The 23476-nt window shown below is 36.8% G+C and overlaps 1 protein-coding gene across 6 annotated transcripts in view; it reads right to left on the bottom strand.

Annotated features, from left to right (window-relative positions):
* Positions 1–23476, bottom strand: part of LCLAT1 (lysocardiolipin acyltransferase 1) — a 259010-nt gene that overhangs the window by 151816 nt on the left and 83718 nt on the right. For all 6 annotated transcript variants that reach the window (XM_077134977.1, XM_077134975.1, XM_077134981.1 and 3 more), the window contains one exon: positions 7157–7355. In XM_077134977.1, the coding sequence (XP_076991092.1) occupies positions 7157–7355 (199 nt within the window). The remainder of the gene's footprint in view (positions 1–7156; positions 7356–23476) is intronic.

The following is a 23476-nucleotide window of genomic DNA, read 5'->3' as shown; positions in this document are numbered from 1 at the left end:
TCACCCCCAAGAGAGCCTCTTTTGTTGCTCAGATGTGGCCTCTCTCTCCAGCCAAAACAACAAGCAAACTCACCACCCTCCCCGTCTATGTGGGCATGACTCCAAGGGACATGGACCTTCCTAGCAACATAGGACAGAAATCCTAGAATGAGCTGAGACTTAGCATCAGGGGATTGAGAAAACCTTCTCGACCAAAAGGGAGAAGAGTGAAATGAGATAAAATAAAGTGTCAATGGCTGAGAGATTCCAAGTAGCGAGAGGTTATCTTGGAGGTTTTTCTTACCCATTAAATAGATATCACCTATTAGTCAAGATGTAATGGAGAGAGTAGAGGGAACTGCCTGAAAATGTAGAGCTGTGTTCCAGTAGCCATGTTTCTTGAAGATGACTGTATAATGATATAGCTTTCACAATGTGACTGTGTGATTGTGAAAACTTTGTGTCTGATGCTCCTTTTATCTACCTTGTCACGAGTAGAACATATGGAATAAAAAGAAATAATAGGGGGAACAAATGTTAAAATAAATTTAGTTTGAAATGCTAGTGATCAATGAAAGGGAGGGGTAAGGGGTATGGTATATATGAATTTTTTTCTGTTTTCTTTTTATTTCTTTTTCTGAATAGATGCAGATGTTCCAAGAAATGATCATGATGATGAATATGCAAACATGTGTGATGATATTGTGAATTACTGATTATATATGTAGAATGGAATGATCAAAAGTTAAGAATGTTTGTGTTTGGTGTTTATTATTTTAAAAATACATTTAAAAAATTAAATAAAAAAAGATATTCCCTAAAACAAAACAAAACAAAACAAAAAAAACAGCATGGTACTGGCATAAAGACAGAAGCATTGACCAAAAGAATCGAATTGAGTGCAGAAATAGACCACGAAATATATGGTCAACTGATTTTTAACAAGGCCCCCAAATCTTCTGAACTGGGACAAAATAGTCTTTTCAATAATTGGGCATGGAAAAACTGGGAATCGATAGCCAAGATGATGAAAGAGAACCTCTGTCTTACATTCCACACAAAAATTAACTGAAAGTGGATCAAACACCTAAATATAAGAACTAGCACCATAAAGCTTCTAGAAGAAAATGTAGGGAAACATCTTCAAGACCTAGTAATAGGAGGTAGCTTCCTAAACTTTACACCCAAAGCACAAGCAAAAAAAGAAAAAATAGATAAATGAAAACTCCTCAAAATCAAATGCTTTCTGCACTTCAAATGACTTTGTCAAAAAGATGAAGAGGCAGCTAACTCAATGGGAGAAAATATTTGGAAATCACACATCAGAAAAAGATTTGATTTCCTGTAGATACAAAGAAATCATACAACTCAACAACAACAAAAACAAACAACCCAATGATAAAATGGGCTAGAGATATGAATAGGCATTTTTCTGAAGAGCAAATACAGATGGCTCAAAAGCACATGAACAGATGCTCATTTTCATTGGCTACAAGGGAAATGCAAATCAAGACTACAATGAGATACCTCCTCACACCTATAAGAATGGCTGCTATTCAACAAACAGGAAACTACAAATGTTGGAGAGGATGAATATGGAGAAATTGGGACACATATGCACTGTTGGTTGGAATGTATTATGATAAAGCCACTATGGAAGATAGTCTGGCAGTTCTTTAGGAAACTAAATATCAAGTTGTCATATGACCCAGCAATACTTGATATATACCCAGAAGAGCCAAAAGCAGTGACACTGGCATTTTCGCATTGATATTTATAGCAGCATTATTCACAATCATCAAAAGATGGAAACAATCCAAGTGTCCATCAAGAGATGAGTGGATTAACAAAATGTGATACATATATAAGATGAAATGTTACATAGCAGTAAGACAAAATGACATCCTGAAGCACATGACAAGACGGATGAGCCTTGAGGACATAATGTTGAGTGAAATACACTGGACACAAAACAGTAGATAGTGTATGAGTCTAATTTTATGGCCATGGTAGAGGTAAAATTAGAGGCTTAAAATACAGAACATAGGGGACCTAGAGATGCACGGAACCTTGAGATGGTTGAATGGTTAGCTAATAAGGTTGAACTTAATTGTAAGGGAATAGACGAAGGCGATTCTCTAGTGGGTCTTTTATTATTATTACCATGTCGAAGGTGAACATGGTTGAAAGGGGTTGTATAGACTCATGTGTCCTAATGGTTAACACTACAAATATAAATAAGTTCTTACATAAACTATGGCAAAGGTCTGAATCTTGTACAAAGAATGTGTAAGTTCAGGGTACAGGGGGCCAACTGCTATTAAATGCTATGGCCTATATTTAGCAGGAAAACATCAACAGTACCACAGCAACACCAGAGGTAAATAATGGTAGGAGGGACAAGAGTTAAGAGGAGGTTTATATTTTCTATTTGATGAGAGTGTGTTTATTGGTTATCTTTCTCTTGGCAACAATGAAATTATCTAAAATTGAGAGGGCTGATGGACTTTTGACTGGACATTATACATGATGCCCAATGAATGGAGGTGGCTGAAGGATGCACTGACTGAGAAGTAGACTGGCGAATGGTAGTGTATACATATGATCAATATTCAATATTCAATGATCAATATACATATGATCAATATTTTGTGCTGCTACAAAAAGGAATGAAGTTGCAAAGCATGCAACATTGTGAATGAACCTGTGGGACATTTGGTGAGGCAAAATACACTAGAAAGAGAAGAGCACATATTGTATGGTCTCATTTAGAAAATATTTATAAGAAAACAGGGGCCTACATTGTAACCTCTTATAGTAGTCACATTTAGTCCTGAGTGGTAAATGTTATTTCTGGATTTTAGAAGCTGTTTTATACATGTAGAACCTGGTATGTAGAGATAAGAATGAAGCTCATCAGGTCAAGATTAAGGTAATTCAGAATACAAAGGTAAAGAAGACATTGTCTATATTTTAGAACCTCATCTACTCTTTGAGATCAAAGGAAGAAAGGCTTATTTTGTCCAGAACCTAAATTTTCTGTAGCACATAATCTAACTCAAGCTGTCTGGACACCTCATTTAAACAATCAAAACACAAGGAGCCCAGAAAGAATGAGGGCCTTTAATCCAGTATAGCTTAATATGATGTCTGGATACATCCCAGAGTATATTAAGCAGATAAAAACTATTGGCAAAGTCCCTTGAGGGGTGGGAGAAAAAATATGCCTCTATTAAACTTTACCACTGGGGAAACCCCTGATATTGTATCAAACATTAGGGACACCCAAATTGATAGGCCAAGCCCTTGATCCTGAGGCTTGCTCTTATGAAGTTTATTTCCATAGCAGAGATGCTTAACCTACCTACAGGTACGCCTAAGAGTTACTTTTGAAGGACCTCCTGTTGCTCAGATGTGGCCTCTCTCTCTCTAAGTCCAACTCTGCGCGTGAAATCATTGCCCTTCCTCCTACGTGGGACATGACATCCAGGGGTGAAAGTCTCCCTGTCGATATGAGATATAACTCCCAGGGATGAGCCTGGCCCTAGCTCCCGGGGATCAGCAATGCCATCCTGACCAAAAGGGGAAAAGAAGTATAACAAAGTATCAGTGGCTGAGAAAGTTCACATAGAGTGAAGAGGCTACTCTGGAGGTCACTCTTAGGCAAGATTCAGTTAGACATTGCTACCTACGATAACTTGCCAAATCCCAACCAAAAAAACCCATTCCTGCCAATCCTAAGCCAAGAACTTTATGTAAGAGTCTACAAAGGTTCCATGCACTTGGGTAACTTTCCAAAAACCTACAACTTCCAGATGGGTCCCTAGACCAGATAAGTCCTGAAATGCAGAGAGGCTAAGCTTTCCCGAACATCAACTAGTTCCATTCCCCATCCCCTATTACTGACAGCCCCTTCCGACTGAAAAAGTTAGAGTGGGCATAACCCAAATACCCCTAAAGAGTGGGAGAAAGACCAAAGATGATGGTGGAGTTATACAGAGAAGGTAGGATTTAACAAATAAATATGACTGCTGAATCATTATACTGATACTACGTTTAGTCTCCAGCATCTTAGAGCAGTTAGAAGTAAAATCTGAAATCTGTGGAACTGCACCCATACCAAATTCTGAAAATCTATTCTACAACAAATTGTTGTGATGTGCTTTGAAATTTACTGTTGTTTTGTAAATGTGTTATTTTTCACAAAAAAGAAAAGAAACATAAAATAATAAAAACTGACAAAACCAGTTCTTTGAAAAGACAAACCTCTCGGAAGACTGATTTTTTTCTTTTAAGTAAGAATCAAATAAACTGTATTTAGAATGAAAAAGGGAAATAAGTATGGATTTAGCAGAAATCTAAAAATCCTAAGAAAATACCATGAACATTTTACCAATATAGGTGAAAACTCAGATGAAACAAATACATTATAAAAACTTACTCAGGAGGAAGCAGGAAACTTAATAGCAACCAAAACTCAATACAGAAAAATAAAGCTGAAAGCTTGTTTCTTCAAATATTGGGTTATACTCTATTTCTAGGTAAGTCTCCCAGTGACACAGTAGTAAATGTAATAAATTAGTTGGCTAATTCAAATACCATCACTAATTTCCATCTTTCTTGCTGCCTCCCATGATAACACCAGATAGCTGAACAAGGATTTTCCTAGCTGCTCATGCAGTTAAGGTTAACAGTGCAATCTGATGAAGCAGATAAAAGAAGTCTTCGGGGGCAGGGCAGAGAAGATGGAGCTGGTAGAGTGCGTGCTTTCTGTTAGAAAGGGACAGACATGTTTGCACTGACCTTCCTCCTTCTCCCAGGCTTGCAGACAGATGTGATGGATGGAATTATAGCAATCATCTTACACCCAAGATAAAAGCCAACATACCTGCAGGGTTGTTGGTCCTGACATTACTGAACTACCCTACCTACCATTCAGTATCTTTATATTTGAGGAAAAAAATCCATATTTGTCTAGACCACTGTAGTCAAATTTCCTCTCACATACCTGTTATCACTATACAGCATTTAAAATGACTACATTCTAAACTGATACAGACGGAATCTTTGAAAATGGGTAACCAAAATAAGTAGCAATATAAGTAAGCCTAAAACATGTTTTACTGTGCTCTATTTAGTAAACAGTGCTTGTCAAATCTGTATAATTTTATACAATGCTCTGTATGTAAGCACTCAGGTCCGCGAATAATTGATAGTCTACAATTACAGAGTAGGGATCACCATTATTATTTACTTAGCACGTATGCTATGTTCATCAACAGTACCCCAAAATATTGGATATTATTAAATTTACAGAATAATACATGGAAAAATCCCTACAGGGTACATACATTAAAACATGTACATAAGAGCGCAAGGCTTTCTCCATTAGAAGATACAAAGGTAAATCTCTTAGGTCTGATTTCTGGCACAAGTGGCAAAGGAAAAGACAAAACTACATACATGAAGGCAGAAAAACACAAACACACTTAGTAAATCAACCAGAAACCCCCTTATTAGCATTCTCTAGGGACAATGCCTGCCCTTTGATTCGTCCTAAAATGCATTTCTCAAAAAAAACATTTCAGTTCACAGACAAGGAGCATGCCATGTTTTAGATGGCAAAAAATTCAGTGAGAAATATTACACAGGGAAACCAAACAAGTACAGATGAGGTTGTCAAAAAATATATAGTGATTGCTTCATAGACCCATAAATAAAGAACTAGTTTAAGTATATTTTTAGTCTATTCCCCAAGCCCACTTCGCATTAATATTTAAGTTGGGGAGGGGACAGGTAATTTCATTTTAACATGCAATGCCAAAATATTCCTACTACTCTCATACAATGAACATGTTTAAATTCCTAACCACTTGTTCTGGTTTGCTAGCTGCCAGAATGCAATATACCAGAAATGGAATGGCTTTTAAAAAGGGGAATTTAATAAGTTGCTAGTTTACAGTTCTAAGGCCGAGAAAATGTCGCAATTACAACAAGTCTATAGAAATGTCCAATCTAAGGCATCCAGTGAAGGATACCTTGGTTCAAGAAGGCTGATGAAGTTCAGGGTTTCTCTCTCAAGTGGAAGGGCACATGGTGAACACAGTCACAGTTTCTCTCTCGGCTGAAAGGACACATGGAGAGCACAGTGTCATCTGCTAACTTTCTCCCCTGGCTTCCTGTTTCATGAAGCTCCCCGGGAGGCATTTTCCTTCTTCATCTCCGAAGGCCGCTGGGGACTCTCTGCTTCTCATGCTATGTCATTCTGCTCTGCTCTCTATAAATCTCTCATTCTTCAAAATGGTTCCTCTTTTATAGGACTCCAGTAAGCTAATCAAGACCCACCCAAATGGGTGGAGATACCCCTCCACCTAATCCAGTTTAACAATCACTCTTGATTAAATCACATCAAGATCATATCAAGATGTGACTCCCTAAGTCACATCTCCAGGGAGATGATCTAATTACAGTTTCAAACATACAGTACTGAATAGGGATTAGAAGAAACGGTTGCCTTTACAAAATAGGATTACAATTAAAACATAGCTTTCCTAGTGTACATACATCCCTTCAAACACACAAGTAAAAATTTCTAGGAATTTTAGTATGATAAACAAGCAAAATGAAAAAATAAAGGGTATGGCTTAGGGAAGTTCAGAAAACACCAGCACCTCTTTTAATGCTTGTATCCAACAGATATTCAATCAGTATGTGATTTATCAATTCATTTCAAGTACCTTAGGAACACAAATCACTTTCTGGCACAAATTACCACAAACCAAGAAAAATTAGTGAGCTATTAATTCATATCCTTCAAAGTCGTTGGTCCCTCAAGAAACATGTTTAACTCCTGAAGAATAAATATGTTATTCTCTCTTTCAGTGAGGGATATTTCAAAAAAGAGATTAAAATAAGTCACTTGTGGGCAGGCCACGGTGGCTCAGCAGGTAAGAGTGCTTGCCTGCCAGGCCCGAGGACCCGGGTTTGATTCCCGGTGCCTGCCCATGTTAAAAAAAAAAAAAAAGTCACTTGTTATGATCCATTAAGGAAAAAAACAACTGGTGATTGTTTTTATAACAGTGAGGAAGGAGAAAGGTTTTTATACTTGTGTGGAGCTTATCAGTTACACTATACTTAAAAGGAGTGAACCACATAAAATAATTTGTGAATATCTTACCAAATCCAGGAACACTTTTGAGACTGGCTTTGAGACAGATTTTCTCCAGTCGGAGATAGCTATATCTCATCAGACAATTCCACAGGAACATCCAATCCATTCTCGTCCGATGGTTCATGATAATGACACTTCTTTCTCCAGGAACAAATGCATCACCCGTTATAATCACTTTTACACCAAACATGGTTTCCAGCAAAGCCTAAGGCAAAAACAATATATATATACACATATGAATTTAAATTATGAGTTCCCATACGTAAATCTTATCAAATCCCATAAATCAGATTTCTCATAAATAAATCAAAAGGACAGTGTTTCTTGTCATTCTTGCTTCTATAATAAATCAGGAAAAAGAATAAAGAAGAATACAATTTGTAAAAATACATAGCTCTGTTTCTATTTTTAGTTCTTCTACCATTTTAAGTTTCGGGAAGTTTCCTAATGTGTTTTTCCTGAAAATTTTCAAGATATGTAACAGTAAGTTAAAAAAGAAAAAAGGTCCAAAAGTTGCACTTAACATAGAAGTAGGACTGAGGAAACAGAAAGTCAAACATCTTTTTTTTTAACATTTATTTTTACAATCAACTTCTTTTTTGTGAAAAATAACATATACAAAAAAGCAATAAATTTCAAAGCACAGCAGCACCACAATTAGCTATAGAACATATTTCAGAATTTGGCATGGGGTACACTTCCACTTTAGATTTTTACTTCTAGCTGCTCATAAGATACTGGAGATTAAAAGAGATATCAATTTAATGATTCAGCAATCATATTCATTTCTTAAACCCTATCTTCTCTGTATAACTCCACCATCATCTTTGATCTTTCTATCTCTCTCTTTAGGGGTGTCTGGGCTATGGCAATACTAACTTTTTCCCACTAGAAGGGTCTGTCAATAATACGGGGTAGGGAGATGGAATTATCTGATGTTTCTGGAAAGGCTGGGCCCTATAGGTTTCAAGACCTGGTCCAGATAAGTCCAGTAGGTTTCTGGAAAGTTACTCTTGTGCATGGAACCCTTGCGGAATCTTATAAATTGCTCTAAGTGTTCTTTAGGATTGGCTGGAAAGGTCCTGATTGGGGTATAGCAAGTTATGATAGGTAGCAAGGTCTAACAGGCTTACATAAGAGTGACCTCCAGAGTAGCCTCTCGACTATGTAAACTCTGCCACTGATACTTTATTAGTTACACTTCTTTACCTTCTTTTGGTCAGGTTGGAACTGCTGACCCTAAGGTGCTAGGACCGGACTCATCCCTGGGGGTCATCTCCCTTGCCCTGGATGTCACATCCCATGTAGGGGGAAGGACAATGATTTCACTGGCAGAATTGGGCTTAGAGAGAGTAAGGGCACATCCGAGCAACAAAAGAGGTCCTCCAGAAGTAACTCTAGGCATTGTGCTGGTTTGAAAGGATGTATATTCCCTAGAAAAGCCATGTTTTAATTCTAATTCCATCTTGTAAAGGCAGCTGTGTCTTCTAATCCCTATTCTGTACTATATGTTTGAATCTGTAATTAGATCATCTCTCTGGAGATGTGACTCAATCAAGAGTGGTTGCTAAGCTGGATTAGGTAGAAACGTGTCTTCACCTCTTTGGGTGGGTCTTGATTAGTTTACTGAAATCCTATAAAAGAGGAAACATTTTGGAGAAAGTGGGAGATGTGGAGAGAGCAGAGAACACCACAGCACCACGAAGCAGAGTCCACCAGCCAGCAAGTTTTGGAGATGAAGAAGGAAAATGCCTCCCGGGGAGCTGGAGAGGAAATTAGCAGATGACACTGTGTTCACCATGTGCCCTTCCAGCCAAGAGAGAAACCCTGACCATGTCTGCCATGCGCCTTTCCACTTGAGAGAGAAACCCTGAACTTCGTTGGCCTTCTTGAACCAAGGTATCCTTCACTGGATGCCTTAGACTGGACATTTTTATAGACTTGTTTTAATTGGGACGTTTTCTCGGCCTTAGAACTGTAAACTAACAACTTAATAAATTCCCCTTTTTAAAAGCCATTCCGTTTCTTGTACATTGCATTCCAGCAGCTAGCAAACTAGAACAGGCACACCTATAGGTAGGCTAAGCTTCTCCGCTATGTACATAAGCTCCACAAGAGTAATCCTTAAGATTAAGAGTTCGGCCTATTGATTTGGATGTCCCCAAAGTTTGACACAATAGCAGGGGATTTCCTGATGGTGAAGTTAAATAGTTTCATATTTTTTCTCCCATCCCTCAAGGGACTTTACCAATACTTTTTAATTATCAGCTTAATATACTCTAGGATATATCCAGGTATTACATTAAGCTATACAGAATTAAAGGACCTCTTTCTTATTCTGTGCTCTGTGCGTTTCAATTGTTCAAATGAGCTATACAGATGGGTTGAGTTAGATTATGCGCTATAGAAACTTAAGGTTCCAGACCAAATAAACCTTTCTTCCTTTGGTCTCAAAGATTATGTGTGGTTCTAAAATATAGATACTGTCTTCCTTACCCCTGTGTTCTGAATTACTTTAACCTTGACCTGATCAGCTTCATTCTTATCTCTAAATACCAGGTTATATATATATACAAAAAACAGTCTCTCAAAATCCAGAAATGATAATTACCACTCTAAACTAAATGTGTCTGCTATAAGAGCTTACAATCTACGCCCCTGTTTTCTTATAAGCATTTTTCTAAAGGAGACTATACCAAAATTGTTCTTTCATTTCTATTTTGCCTCACCAAATGTCCCACACACTCATTCACATCCTTCTATGCCTCATGAATTTGTTCCTTGTAGCAGAACAACATTCAATCATAAGTATACACCATCGTTCGCCAATCTACTTCTTAGTCAATGCATCTTTTGGCCACCTGCATTCAGGCATCATGTTATCATGTATAATGCCCAAAGTCCACAGTCCATCAACACTCTCAATTTTAGATAATTTCATTGTTTCCATGAGAAAGATAGCCAATAAACACACCCTCAACAAATAGGAAATCTAAACCTCCTCTTCACTCTCGTCCCTCCCACCACTGTTTTCCTCTGCATTGCTGTGGTGTGCTGATGGTTTCCTCTTGAACACAGCCCATAGCATGCAATAGTGCCTTGGACTTAAACATATTGTACATGAATCACACCGTTGAAGTAGTTCTTACAAAAACTAATTTATATTTCTACCATTAATCAGTGGGACACATAGGTCTAAACAACTCCTTTTAATCATGTTCATTTTCAATATGGTAATATTACTTTTAAATCCATTAGAGAACCACCTTCACTTCTATTTCCTTCCATTAGACTTCAACCTCATTAGCTAACCATACCACCCATCTTCTAGCTTCTATGTACTTTAAATTCCCTATATTCTGTATTATGAGCCTATGATTTTACCTTTACAATGGTCATAAAAGTGGAATCATACAGTATTTAACCTTTTATGTCAGGCTTATTCCACTCAGCATTATGTCCTCAAGGTTCACTCATCTTGTCATGTGCCTCAGGATGTCATTTTGTCTTACTGCTGCATAATATTCCATCATATATGTATATCACATTTTGCTAATCCACTCATCTGTTGATGGGCATTTGGTTTGGTTCCATCTTTTGGCAACTGTGAATAATACTGCTATGGACATCGGTGTGCAAATGGCTGTTTGCTTCATTGCTTTCAGCTCTTCTGGGTATATATCAAGTAGTGCTATTGCTAGGTCATAGGGTAATTCAATATTTAATTCCTAAGGAACCACCAAAGTGTCTTCTATAGTGGCTACACCATTATACATCCCCACCAGCAGTGCATATGTGTCCCAATTTCTCCACATCCTCTTCAACATTTATAGTTTCCTGCTTGTTTAATAGCAGCCATCCTTATAGGTATGAGGTGGTATCTCATTGTAGTCTTACTCTGCATTTCCCTTATAGCTAATGAAAATGAACATCTCTTCATGTGCTTTTTAGCCATCTGTATCTGCTCTTCAGAAAAATGCCTATTCATATCTTTAGCCCATTTATAATTCAGTTGTTTGTTCTTTTGCTGTTGTTGAGTTGTAATGATTTCTTTATACATATAGGACATCAAACCATTATCCAACATGCGATCTCCAAATATTGTCTCCCATTAGTTGGCTGTCTCCATCTTTTTGACAAAGTCTTTTGAGGTGCAGAAAAATTTGATTTTGAGGAGTTCCCATTTATCTATTTTTTCTTTTGTTGCTTGTGCTTTGGGTGAAAAGTTTAGGAAGCCACCTCCTGCTACTCGATTTTGAAGATGTCCCTGTATATTTTCTTCTAAAAGCTTTAGGTGCTAGTTCTTATATTTAGGTGTTTGATCCATTTTGAGATAATTTTTGCATAAAGTGTAAGGTTGGGGTCCTCTTTCATTCATTTGGTGTTGATGTCCAGTTCTCCCATGCCCATTTATTGAAAAGACTATTTTGTCCCAGTTCAGTGGATTTGGGGGCCTTATCAAAAATCAGCTGACCATAGATTTGGTGGTCTATTTCTGCACTCTCAATTCGATTCCATTGCCAATACTTCTATCTTTGTGCCAGTAAAAATGCTGTTTTGACCACTGTTGCTTTATAATAGGTTTTAAAGTCAGGGACTTTTAATCCTCCCACTTCATTCCTAGAAGAATGCTTTTCTTCTTTAGGATGCTTTTAACCATTCAGGGTCTCTTTCCCTTCCAGATGAATTTGGTAACTAGCATTTCCAAGTCTTTGAAGTAGGTTGATGGAATTTTGACTGGTACTGTGTTGAATCTGTAGAACAATTTGGGGAGAACTGACACCTTAACTACATTTAGCTTTCCTGTCCATGAGCAGGGAATGTCTTTCCACCTATTTAGATATGCTTTGATTTCTTTTAGCAATGTTATGTAGTTTTCCATGTACAAGTCCTTTACATACCTAGTTTAGTTCATTCCAAAGTACTTGGTTCTTTTAGTTGCTATTTTGAATGGGATTTTTTCCTGAACCAACTCCTCAGTTAGGTCACTGCTTGTGTATAGCAACATTACTGATTTTGAACATTAATTTTCTATCCCGCCACCTTGCTAAATTTGTTTATTAGCTCAAGTAACTTTGCTGTAGATTTCTCAGGATTTTCCAAGTATAGCATCATGCCATCTGCAAATAATGAAAGTTTACTTCTTCGTATCTAATTTGGATGCCTTTTATTTCTTTGTCCTGCCTGACTGCTCTAGCTAGAACTAACAGCACAATATTGAATAACAGTGGTGACAGTGGGCATCTTGTCTCATTCCTGATCTTACAGTGAAATCTTTCAATCTCTCCCCACTGAGTATGATGCTGGCTATCAGTTTTTCATATATTCCCTTTATCATATTGAGGTAGTTACCTTTGACTCCTATCTTTTGGAGTGTTTTTCTCAGAAAAGGATGCTGAATTTTGTCAAATGGTTTTTCAGCATCAATTGAGATGATATGATTTTTTCCCTTTCAATTTGTTAATGTGCTGTATTACATTAACTGATTTTCTTGTGTTGAGCCATCCTTGCATTCTTGGTATAAACCCCACTTGGTTGCAGTGTGTAATTCTTTTAATATGTTGTTGGATTCAATTTGCTAGTATTTTGTTGAGAATTTTTGCATCTGTGTTCATTAGGGAGAGTGGCCTGTAGTTTTCATTTCTTATAGCATCTTTGCCCAGCTTTGGTATTAAACTAATATTAGCTTTATAAAATGAGTTAGTAGAGTTCCTTTTTCCTCAAATTTTTGGGAAAAATTTGAGCAGGAATTGGTGTTAGTTCTTTTTTTGGAACATCTGATATAATAACCCTGTGAAGCCATCTGGCCCTGGGCTTTTCCTTGTAGGGAGATTTTTGATGACTGATTGAATCTCTCTACTTGTGAGTGGTTTGTTGAGATCTTCTATTTCTTCCTGAGTCAGTGTAGCTTGTTAGTGTGTCTCCAGGAATTTGTCCATTTCATCTAAATTGTCTAGTTTATTGGGATATAGTTGTTCATTGTATCTCTTATGATTTCTTTTGTTTCTCAGGGTCTGTGGTAACACACCCCTTCTCATTTCTGATTTTGTTCATTTGCATCCTCTTTCGTTTTCCTTGTCATTCTTGCTAGTGGCCCATCAATTTTGTTGATTTTCTCAAAGAACCAACTTTTGATTTTATTGATTCTGTCTATTGGTCTTTTGTTCTCCCATTCATTTAACTCTGATTTAGTCTTTGTTATTTCTCTTCTCCTATTTGCGTTGGGGTTAGTTTGCCGTTTTTCTCAAGTTCCTCTGGGTTCTTCCAGGTGAGCAGTCCTCGATTTTTGCTCTTTTTTTGTTGTTGTTGTTGTTGTTTTTCTTTTTTTTTTTTCTTTCTTTCTTTTTGTTTTTTAATATAGGGAATTAGGGCAATAAATTTCCCTCTCAGCACAGCTTTTGCCGCATCCCATACATTCTGACATGTTGTATTCTCATTTTCATTTGTCTCCAGATAGCTACTGATTTCTCCAGCAATTTCTTCTTTGAACACTGGTTGTTTAAGAGTGTGTTATTTAATTTCCATATATTTGTGAATGTTCTCATTTTTGGTGGTTATTGAGATCCAGCTTCATCCCATTGTGATCAGAGAAAGTGCTGTGAATAATTTCAATATTTTTATAAAGACCTGCTTTGTGCCCCAGCATATCATCTATCCTGGAGAATATCCCCTGAGCACTAGAGAAGAATGTATATCCTGGTATTTTGGGGTGCGATGACCTATATATGTCAGTTAGGTCTAATTCATTTATAAAGTTATTTAATTTAACTTCTCTATTTCCTTGTTGATCTTCTGTCTGGTTGTTCTATCTATAGGGAAGGGTGGTGTAGTAAAGTCTACTATTATTGTTGGAACATCTACCACTCCCTTCAGTTTTGCCAATGTCTGTCTCATGTACTTTGGAGCTCCTTGATTGAGAGCATAAACATTTATGATTGCTATTTCTTCTTGGTGAATTGTCCCTTTTATTAATATATAGTGTCCTCCTTTGTCTCTCATGATGTCTTTATATTTAAAGTCTATTTTGTCTGATATTAGTATAGCTACTCCTGCTCTTTTTTGGTTACAACCTGCATGGAAAATCTTTTTCCATCCTTTCACTTTCAACGTGTGGGATCCTTGTGTCTGAGTTTCCTGAAGGCAGAATATAGCTGGATTATATTTCTTCAGCCATTCTGCCAATCTGTATCTTTTATTTGGTAAATTTAGTCCATTAATATTCCAAGTTATCACTGCCAAGGCCTTTCTTGAATCCACCATCTAATTCTTTTTATTTTATTTGTCAGATCTATATATTCTTTTCCCCCTTTCTCTTTTTATCCTTTAAGTTACTCTTACTGATACTCTTCAATTCTGTTGTGCCCTCCTCCAGACTTCCCTATCCTTTCTTTTTTTCTCAACTGGCAGAACTCCCTTTAGTATTTCCTGTAGGGCCAGTCTCTTATTGACAAATTCTTTCAGGATTTGTTTGTCTGCGAAAATTTTAATCTCCCCCTCAGTTTTCAAGGACAATTTGGCTGGGTACAGAATTCTTGGTTGGAAGCCTTTCTCTTTCAGGATCTTCAATATATCATACCACTGCCTTCACCCTCCATGATGTCAGCTGAGTAGTCTGAACTCAGTCGTATGTAGTTTCCCTCGTATGTAGTAGATTGTTTTTCTCTTGCAGCTTTCATAATTATCTGCTTCTCTTCAACGTCTGACAAACTGATTAGCATGTGTCTTGGGGAAGGCCTATTTCAACTTATTCTATCTGGAGCTCGTTGCGCTTCTCTGACTTACATATTTATGCCTCTTGTAAGGGATGGGAAGTTTTCCCCCATTATATCATCAACTTTTCTTCCTAAATCCTTTACTCCTCTTTTCTCCTTCTGGGATACCAATGAGTCTTATATTTGTGCACTTTGTTTTGTCCATCATTTCCCTGAGATCCAATGAAAATTTTTTCATCTTTTTTGCCATGTGCTATTTTAATTGTTCGAAATCAGTTATCCTATCCTCTAGTTTGCTTATTCTTTCTTCTGCCTCGTCAAATCTGCTGTTGTCTGTCTCTAGTATGCTTTTTATTTGGTCCACAGAATCTTTAATCTCTGTGATATCTTCTATTTTTGTTATTTATTCTTTCAAATTCCTCTTTATGCTCTTCTAGTGTCTTCTTGATCTCCTTTATGTCACTAGCCATCCCACTTATTTTATTTAGAACAGTTATATGAGCATCTTTGATTAGTTGTTCCAACATCTGTGTCTCCTCTGGCGTTTTAATATGGTCATTAGGCTGGGCTACATCGGTCTGCACTGTAACATGCTTAGTGATCTTCTGTCGTTTTTGCCGCATGTAAATATCTTGCTTTACTTTGGAAGTTGATTTTGTTCTGTAATCTAAAGCCTTGCATTTGTAGGATGGATGTGTAACCAGATGCAGGGCACAGGGCAGGGTACAACAGTGCAATGATGTATTACAGTGTAAGTGTAAGTGCAGGTTGGGGATGCTACACTAGTGCCTGTGAACGTTCAAACTATCATTTTATACTGCTCAGTTCTCTGATCTTTTAAAACAAACACATGTACTCATTTCATCTTAATAATACATAAACTAGAAAGAAACTTGAGGTTTCCCAAACTGCTGCAGCCCCAGCATCTACAGCAGTGAGTGTAACATAGTAGCTACTCAAATATCTGTTGATTTTGCTAGTTAACTTTTCTGATGGCCAGGCTTACAATATACTTGAAATATTAAGAAGAAAACTATACTGAAAATTGGAGTTTTTGAAAGTAAAACTATAGATAATAAGAAAACTTGGTTATTAATTTCAATCCCATTTTTAAATTTTCAAATTATTTACATGTAACATAAAATGTTTAAATTTTCAAATTATTTACATGTAACATATCTATTAGTCAATGTTGACTTCATTATGATGGAGAACTGCTCCAAAGGCAAATAAAAGGTTAAAAAAAAAGTTAAAGTTTTTTTAGGCAAAGATCATTACAAGCTTGATCAAAGCATAGAAAGTAAACTGTGGGATAGCCAAGTGATGAAATGCCATACAACAAGGAAAATACATTAACTACAGGTATCTGTAACAACCAGCATAACGTTGAAAGACAGAAGCAAATGAACACAAAAGTACAGTCACTAAGAGTCCATACACAAAACTTTCTAAAACAGATGGTAACTACAACATTTTAAGGGTAAATATGTAGGTGAAAAAAATGTAAAGAAAATAACTATCTTAAAAGTCAAGTCAGTGGTCACTTCTATGAAAAAGAAGGGAGTTGTGAATGGGAAACTAATAGCTTACCAGAGCTTGCCAATATTTTATGTCTTGACCTAGAGGGTAGTTGTACTTTAAAATCATTTGATATTCTGTGCGTATGTGTTTAACTGTCTAAGGTTTGTTATATTTCATAGTAGACAGTATTTTTCAAAGAATATCATACAACTTTTATTCTTAAAAACACAAGAATCAACAGGATCTAGAAAAAAACAGGTTAAAAGCAATATTAACTAGGCGGTTCAAGTGTAGATCAGTGTTAGAATTCTCACCCGCCAGGCAGGAGACCCAGGTTCAATTCCTGGCCCATGCACTTCTGCAAAAAAACAAATAAACAAGCAAACAAACAAACAAAAATTCAAGATACTCACATGGTGCTGCAATAACAAGTTACTCACATGGAAAAAGAATAAAAATGTGATCCCGCCATACAGCATACAAATAAAAAAAAAGTAATATTAACTAAAACAATATACAAGAAAAGTAAAAATAAGAAAGAAAGACAAAATGTCTAAAGTATTAAAGACTCAAGAGTACTGACCCCCTGACAGAGGAAAACAGGATCACGTGGGCTGAAGGTGATACAGATATCCCACAGGTGCCCATTAAATTATTTTCCCAGAGCTAAGATTTCCTTTAGGATATGTGTATTTAACCTACCATGCTTGATGCCCTGAGGTCAGTAAGCATTTCCAGAGGTCAGTAAGCATACAGCCCTTTCTTGAAATTGTATGCAAAGATACGTAAATGTATATACAAGGACTTTACTGGACAAAATGCCTACGGTTTTTCCAAATTTACAGAAGGGTCCATGATTGCCCAATAATTATAATGCCTACTCCAAAACGTCTTTAAGAATTTAAGTCCTTATATAGAAAACTACATGATAGGGGAGATCATGGTGCAGTCCTCTAAGCTTGCACTCAAAGAAAGAAATACCTTTTTTTCCTACTTGTATGTATAAAGGATCATTAACTACTAAAACCTATCACTGAATTGTATGTCTTGACCCAAAAGATATGTGAAGTCACATACAAGGTAAATTTGGATTAGCTCTACTCTGCTTTCTAAATATGCTGTATTTTTCAGTTTTTGTAAAGAACTGAAATGTAGGATGCCCATTGTTTAATCAGTAGAAAGAGGAAGTATGTTATTAATTTTGCGTTGAAAAGGGTTAAAGATCTTAAACCTATACATCCCAAATATCAACTCAACACTTTAAAGTAGAACTTATGTTTTCTTTTTTTATAGACATGCTTTACCACCATAATCTATATGAAGACATTTCGTTTTCTTCCACAAAGAATCCCATACACCCCCACACATCTGCTAACATTTAGCTTTGGCATAATGCCTTTGTTACATTCAGTGGAGGCATAATGGCAATGTTACTACTGACTATAGACCACAGCTTGCATTGACTGAACTTTTTTCCGTACATCTTCCATCCTTATACCATCCATTTTCAACATCTTGCAATGTTGGCATTAATTTGTTCTCCCTGATACAAAACCCTTTTTCCATCTGTACAATTATTCACCAACACTGTCCACTCTGGGCATTCCTAAATTATACTGTCTCAGTCTTTATCCTCTTTTCTTCTGGTTTCATATGTGCCCCTGCCCTTCTCCCTCAATCATACTCACATTTAGCTTCATTCAATGTACTTAAATTATTGCACTACAATCAGGTAGTATTATGCTGTCCATTTCTGAATTTTTTCAATCAGCCCTGTTGCACAATTTGTATTCCTTCAGCACCAAATGCCCAATCTCCACACTATTTCTATTTCTCAATAACTTTCAACTCTGAAAGTTCACTCATTAATGTTAGTTCATATTAGTGAGACCTTATAGTATTCGTACATTTGTTTCTGGCTAATTTCAATATTACTAAAATAATCTCTTAGTTTTCATTATGGAAAATATCAAAATAAAAAATCCCAGACTGTCAAGGAACATCTCAAATGGCATTCTCTCCCTTGCCATCCAGTGCTCTATAAGGATATACCAAAAAGTTATAAAACCTTACAGGCAGCCTAGATTCCAAGTTCACATTAATTATTCTTAATATCAGACAAGACATATCTAGTCATCGTTATTTATTAGTTCCTGAAAAGACAGAAAACAAATGTCCTATACAGAAATAAAGAACTTTAGAATTCAAACAATCCAGATTAAAAGACTAGAACAAAAAGACACTAGTCTCATATTTCTCGTATTTGTTCTATTCCTGGTATAAAACAGGATATCCATTTCAGCAATAAGAAATATTAAATCTTAAAAAAAATTACAATTTTCTAGTTTACATTGAATGGAAGACTAAAATTATCATGATTTTTACAGAACTGGTCCAAGATTTTTCCTAGAATTAGAAATATTAAGACAAATTTACATGGTCAATTTTGGAGAATGGCTTTAAGAAGCAATTTCTGGGGATCTTTTCTATACCACTGTTTATATCCTCCAAGCACTGCACTATGGATGAGAAAACAATGATAAGAGGTTCTCCTCATGGTCGTGGATAATCACTTTTGCCCTTAGGCCTCTTGTACTCATTTATCATTCCAGTGGATCTTAATTCAGTCTGAGTACAGAAAAATCCAATGACATCGTTCATCTCCAAATCTTTGGCTTTACAGGCTCAGTTTAGGCCACGATCCCCAAAACCTTAGTTATTTTAGGTCTTCTAATCCCAAATCATTCATCAAATACACACAGCATTCCTTTTTTTTTTTTTTTTTAATGAGTTTTTTTTATTAATTAAAAAAGAATTAACAAAACAATAGAAATCATTTCAATCTACATGTACAATCAGTAATTCTTAATAACATCACATAGTTGCATATTCATCATTTCTTAGTACATTTGCATCGATTTAGAAAAAGAAATAAAAAGACAACAGAATAAGAATTAAAACAATAATAGAAAGAAAGAAAAAAAAAAAAACCTATACCTCACATGCAGCTTCATTCAGTGTTTTAACATAATTGCATTACAATCGGGTAGTATTGTGCTGTCCATTTCTGAGTTTTTATATCCAGTCCCGTTGTACAGTCTGTATCCCTTCAGCTCCAATTATCCCTTCTCTTTTTTTTTTTATTATTATTATTTTTTTTATATAATTAACGGAAAAAAGAAATTAACCCAACATTTAGAGATCATACCATTCTACATATGCAATCATTAATTCTTAACATCATCACATAGATGCATGAAGCATTCCTTTTTTTAAGAGCAGCAGTCTAGATAGAAATTGCATTCCGTTAAGACATGTTTATTAAATAGCTGCTTTGTTCAGCATGCTGTGTGCTGGGTGGGGTGGAAGATGACCACCAAGTTCCTAAATCATGAGTCATGGTGAAAGGACAGGACTCTAAGTAATTTTCATAATCCCATGTAATCACCTACTAACAATCAGACTACTGACAACCAGACTGTTGGTAAGACTCAGAATTCTGAGCAGCAAAAAGTGCTCTGGGCACATGCAATGTCTGGCCCTGGTAATATTGCTGATGTTGAATAGAATGTCCAAAAAATGATGTGAAAAAAGACAATCACTCTTCCCCATTCAGAGAGAGACTAAATGGTTGCAGAAGGCTCTAGAAGGGATTCTGAAACAGAGGTGGATTACACTGGATGTTACTGCTATAACCTCATTTAACACTGAAAATGTGCTCCTTAAAAATGATAAGACAGGAAAAACCTTGTCAACTGAATATTTAAATGTACAAGAGAAGCTAACAAAAGAAAAGATCATTTTGGGATTGTTCTTGTGAAGCAATAATTCGTTTAAGTGCATTTACCCAGATTCATTTTTAGTAGAAAATGACTTTTAACTATTTGGGATTGCTTAAAATAAAATATACCCATATTGGAGAAAAGAGTCCATTTGTTAAATTCTTTCTAATAAAAATGATGTATTCTATTATTTGCCTCAAAACAAAAACTCTTTTAGCTTGTAAAACAGTATGAAATAAAAGGTCACATAAAGACACCCAGACAGTTTTTCTCCATTTCTTTGAAAAGAGATGCTCATTATTTCAAGACAGAAGCATCAATTTTCTCTCACTTCACTAGTAGGGATTCAACTACTATAAATTCCTTAATTCTGATATGCTGTAACTAGTGAACAAGATAGTAATAAAAACAGCTGGTAATAGAAGTTTTTTCAAATGTATACCAACTTAATAGGACAATGGTGTTACTGGACAAAGGCCATGGATGCTATTGCCCAATAACCAATTCCTGAGACACTGGGGTTTCAAAGAGAGAAAGAGTTTATTCCTAGGAAAACAGTAAGACAGCAGATGGCCTATTGGCCTGAAATCTGTCTCCTTGAGATTAGGGGGTTTAATGTTTTTATGGATTTTAGCATGAGGTCATTACAATTTCAAATAGCAAATTCAAAACAGAAAAGGAGACAGTGTTATCAATATCATTTCAACAGGAGAAAGTGATTGGAACGGAGGGCAGGCAGAGCTATCATTTCAATACCAAAGGTATAAGCCAAAAGGAAGGGAGACAAGATATTTTTCCTTCTGCTAATTCTAGCAGAGTCTAGCCCAGATGACGTACATATAAGGGACTGAAAGTTAATGTCTGACTTCAAATTTTTCGTTAGTCTTAGGGCCTTTGCCCTACAAGAAAATGGCCAGATAAAGTGAGTAACAGCTCTTACAGAGTCAAAGGCACAAGATAAGGGCTTTTACAATCACTTCAGATATCATGATGGCTGAATAATACTTTAGGGATTTCAGGTATTCCCCTCTGTCTACTCCAATATACCAGAAAGCAAAAAGGAATATGATTCAGTAATCAAAATCATCCCTTAAATCCTATTTTCTTGGCTACAATGGCAGTTGAATCCTAACTATGTGCTAAACTTTAAAGTCAGTTAGTGAGGTAAAAATCAGGAATAGCTGAAATTTCCCTTGAAATTCCCATAGGAAAAGACCTCATGGAAGTTCAGTATACCATCAGTAAGCCCAGCTCCAATGTTGGACTGGAGTGCTATTTCTCCAGCTAGCCATCAAACAAAGTAGATGGTGTGCATGTTGTTTAAAAAATAAGTATCTGGGGGCGGTGCGATGGTGGCTCTGTGGCAGAATTTTTACCTGCCATGCCAGAGACCCGGGTTCGATTCCCGGTGCCTGCCCATGTAAAAATAATAAAAACAATAATAATAATAATAATTATTATTATTATTATTATCTGCAAGTCCACTGTGGGAAGATGGTAGAGAAGAAAGCTCCAAGGATCAGCCCCACCACCAAAACAACTATTAAACAAGAAAAAACTATCTGAATCTAAGATTTTGAAACCCTGGAGACTAGTACTGTGCAGTATCCAAGGACGAGTGGAAGGGAGAGGCTGGTAAATCACAGGAAATGCCAGTAAAACGCTCCTTCTGCACGGCAGTTACATGGTCCACTTCCCAGTCTCAAGGCAGGAGTCAGTGGAGGCGGCAGTGGAGGCCGTGGCTTGCTAGTGCCAGAAAGGGATATAAAAACCCAGTCTCCCAAGATCTGGGGTGGGCACTAGCCGATTATCATCAGGACTTTTGATAAGCTACTTCAGGTGGCTGGGAGTCTGGCTCTGAGGACAGCCCTTGTTCCAAACAGCCCCAGAAAAAGGCAGCGAGGACTTAAAGTCACGAGCTCTCCACAGAGGCGTGGAGGACCGCGAAGGGCTGCGTTTCCAGGCAGGTCTAGAAAGCGCAGTCTTGGGGGCCATGGAAGAAGCTCCTGGTGCATCACCACGACCCTCCTCCTCTCCTCTCCCGAGAAGCACCAGGACTGCCAGTGCTCCCTTGGGGCCGCTGGCCTCGGGACAGCTGAGAATGACAGGGAGCTCCACTTCAGCAAGTGCCCCTCCTGGAACGTCCCTCCAGGCAAAAACAGCTTAAGACAACTAAAGCGTTGTAAGAAAGCCTTGAGGCAGGGAAAAGGCTTACCAGCCTTAAATCCTGCAGCAGAATACCCAGGAGAGGGAGAAGTTCCCTCCTGGGAAGAAGAAGCGGTATTCAAATTCCTGTAAACTAGAGGAATTCCTAAAACTAGTATCAAGTATAGGCCAGGACAAGACAGCAGACCAGAAAAGACAGAGAGGTCCCTACCTATTGCATTAGGCTTCCTTGGACCTTCCTGATAGGGAGGGCTGATATTCATGAAAACCTGTCATATCACCAGCTGACTGATTACAAACTCAACAGTATCTCAGGAAGTAAATCCTAGAGCTAAAATTTAAAAATTTTTAAATGTATAGTGTGTAACAAAAGATTACAAGAAAAAACAACAGTAAATGATGACCCATCCTTTCAAACCAGCACAACGAAAATGCATTAAATTCTCCAGACAAAAGGAGAAATTGGCAGAATAGATAAAAACGCATGGTGAAACTATACGCTGTCTACAAAAAACAAACCTTAAATTCAAAAACATAAGCAGGTTGAAATATAAAGGATGGAAAAAATACATAATATACAAGTAAAATTGATTGTGGTATGAATCATGTGATGACACTGTGAAGCACTGATTGTACCCTTTGGATGGACTATACAGTATGTGATTCTATCTCAATAAAACTGCTTTAAAAAAAATCCATGGAACTTAATGTCCAATGGATGGAGGTGGTTGAAGGGTAGAAAGACTGAGCAGCAGAAAGGCAAACTGTGGTGTATGCATATGATGGAATACTATGCAGCTACAGAAAGGAATGAAGTCATGAGGCATGCAACAAAGTGAAAGATCCTTGAAGACACTGTGCTGTGCAAAATAAGCCAGAAACAAAAGGACAAATATAGTATGGTTTATTTTAGAAAATAACTTAAAAGAAAATTGGGGCCTAGATTGTAAACTCTTATAGCAGTCACATTTATTCCTGAGCTTTAAATATTCTTTCTAGATTTTGAAGTGCTGTGCTTTATATATATAACCTGGTATTTCCCTGGAATTTTGGGTCCCTGCACGACACCTAAGACTTAGAGTTGGAGTTCTGCAGCTCTGAAAGTCAGCATTGCAACATACAACAACCATTAAAGAAGCCAAAAA

This window comes from Tamandua tetradactyla, chromosome 17 (assembly GCF_023851605.1).
Source record: "Tamandua tetradactyla isolate mTamTet1 chromosome 17, mTamTet1.pri, whole genome shotgun sequence".
In the NCBI taxonomy this organism is placed as follows: Eukaryota; Metazoa; Chordata; class Mammalia; order Pilosa; family Myrmecophagidae; genus Tamandua; species Tamandua tetradactyla.
This window is presented reverse-complemented; position numbering and strand designations above follow the sequence as displayed.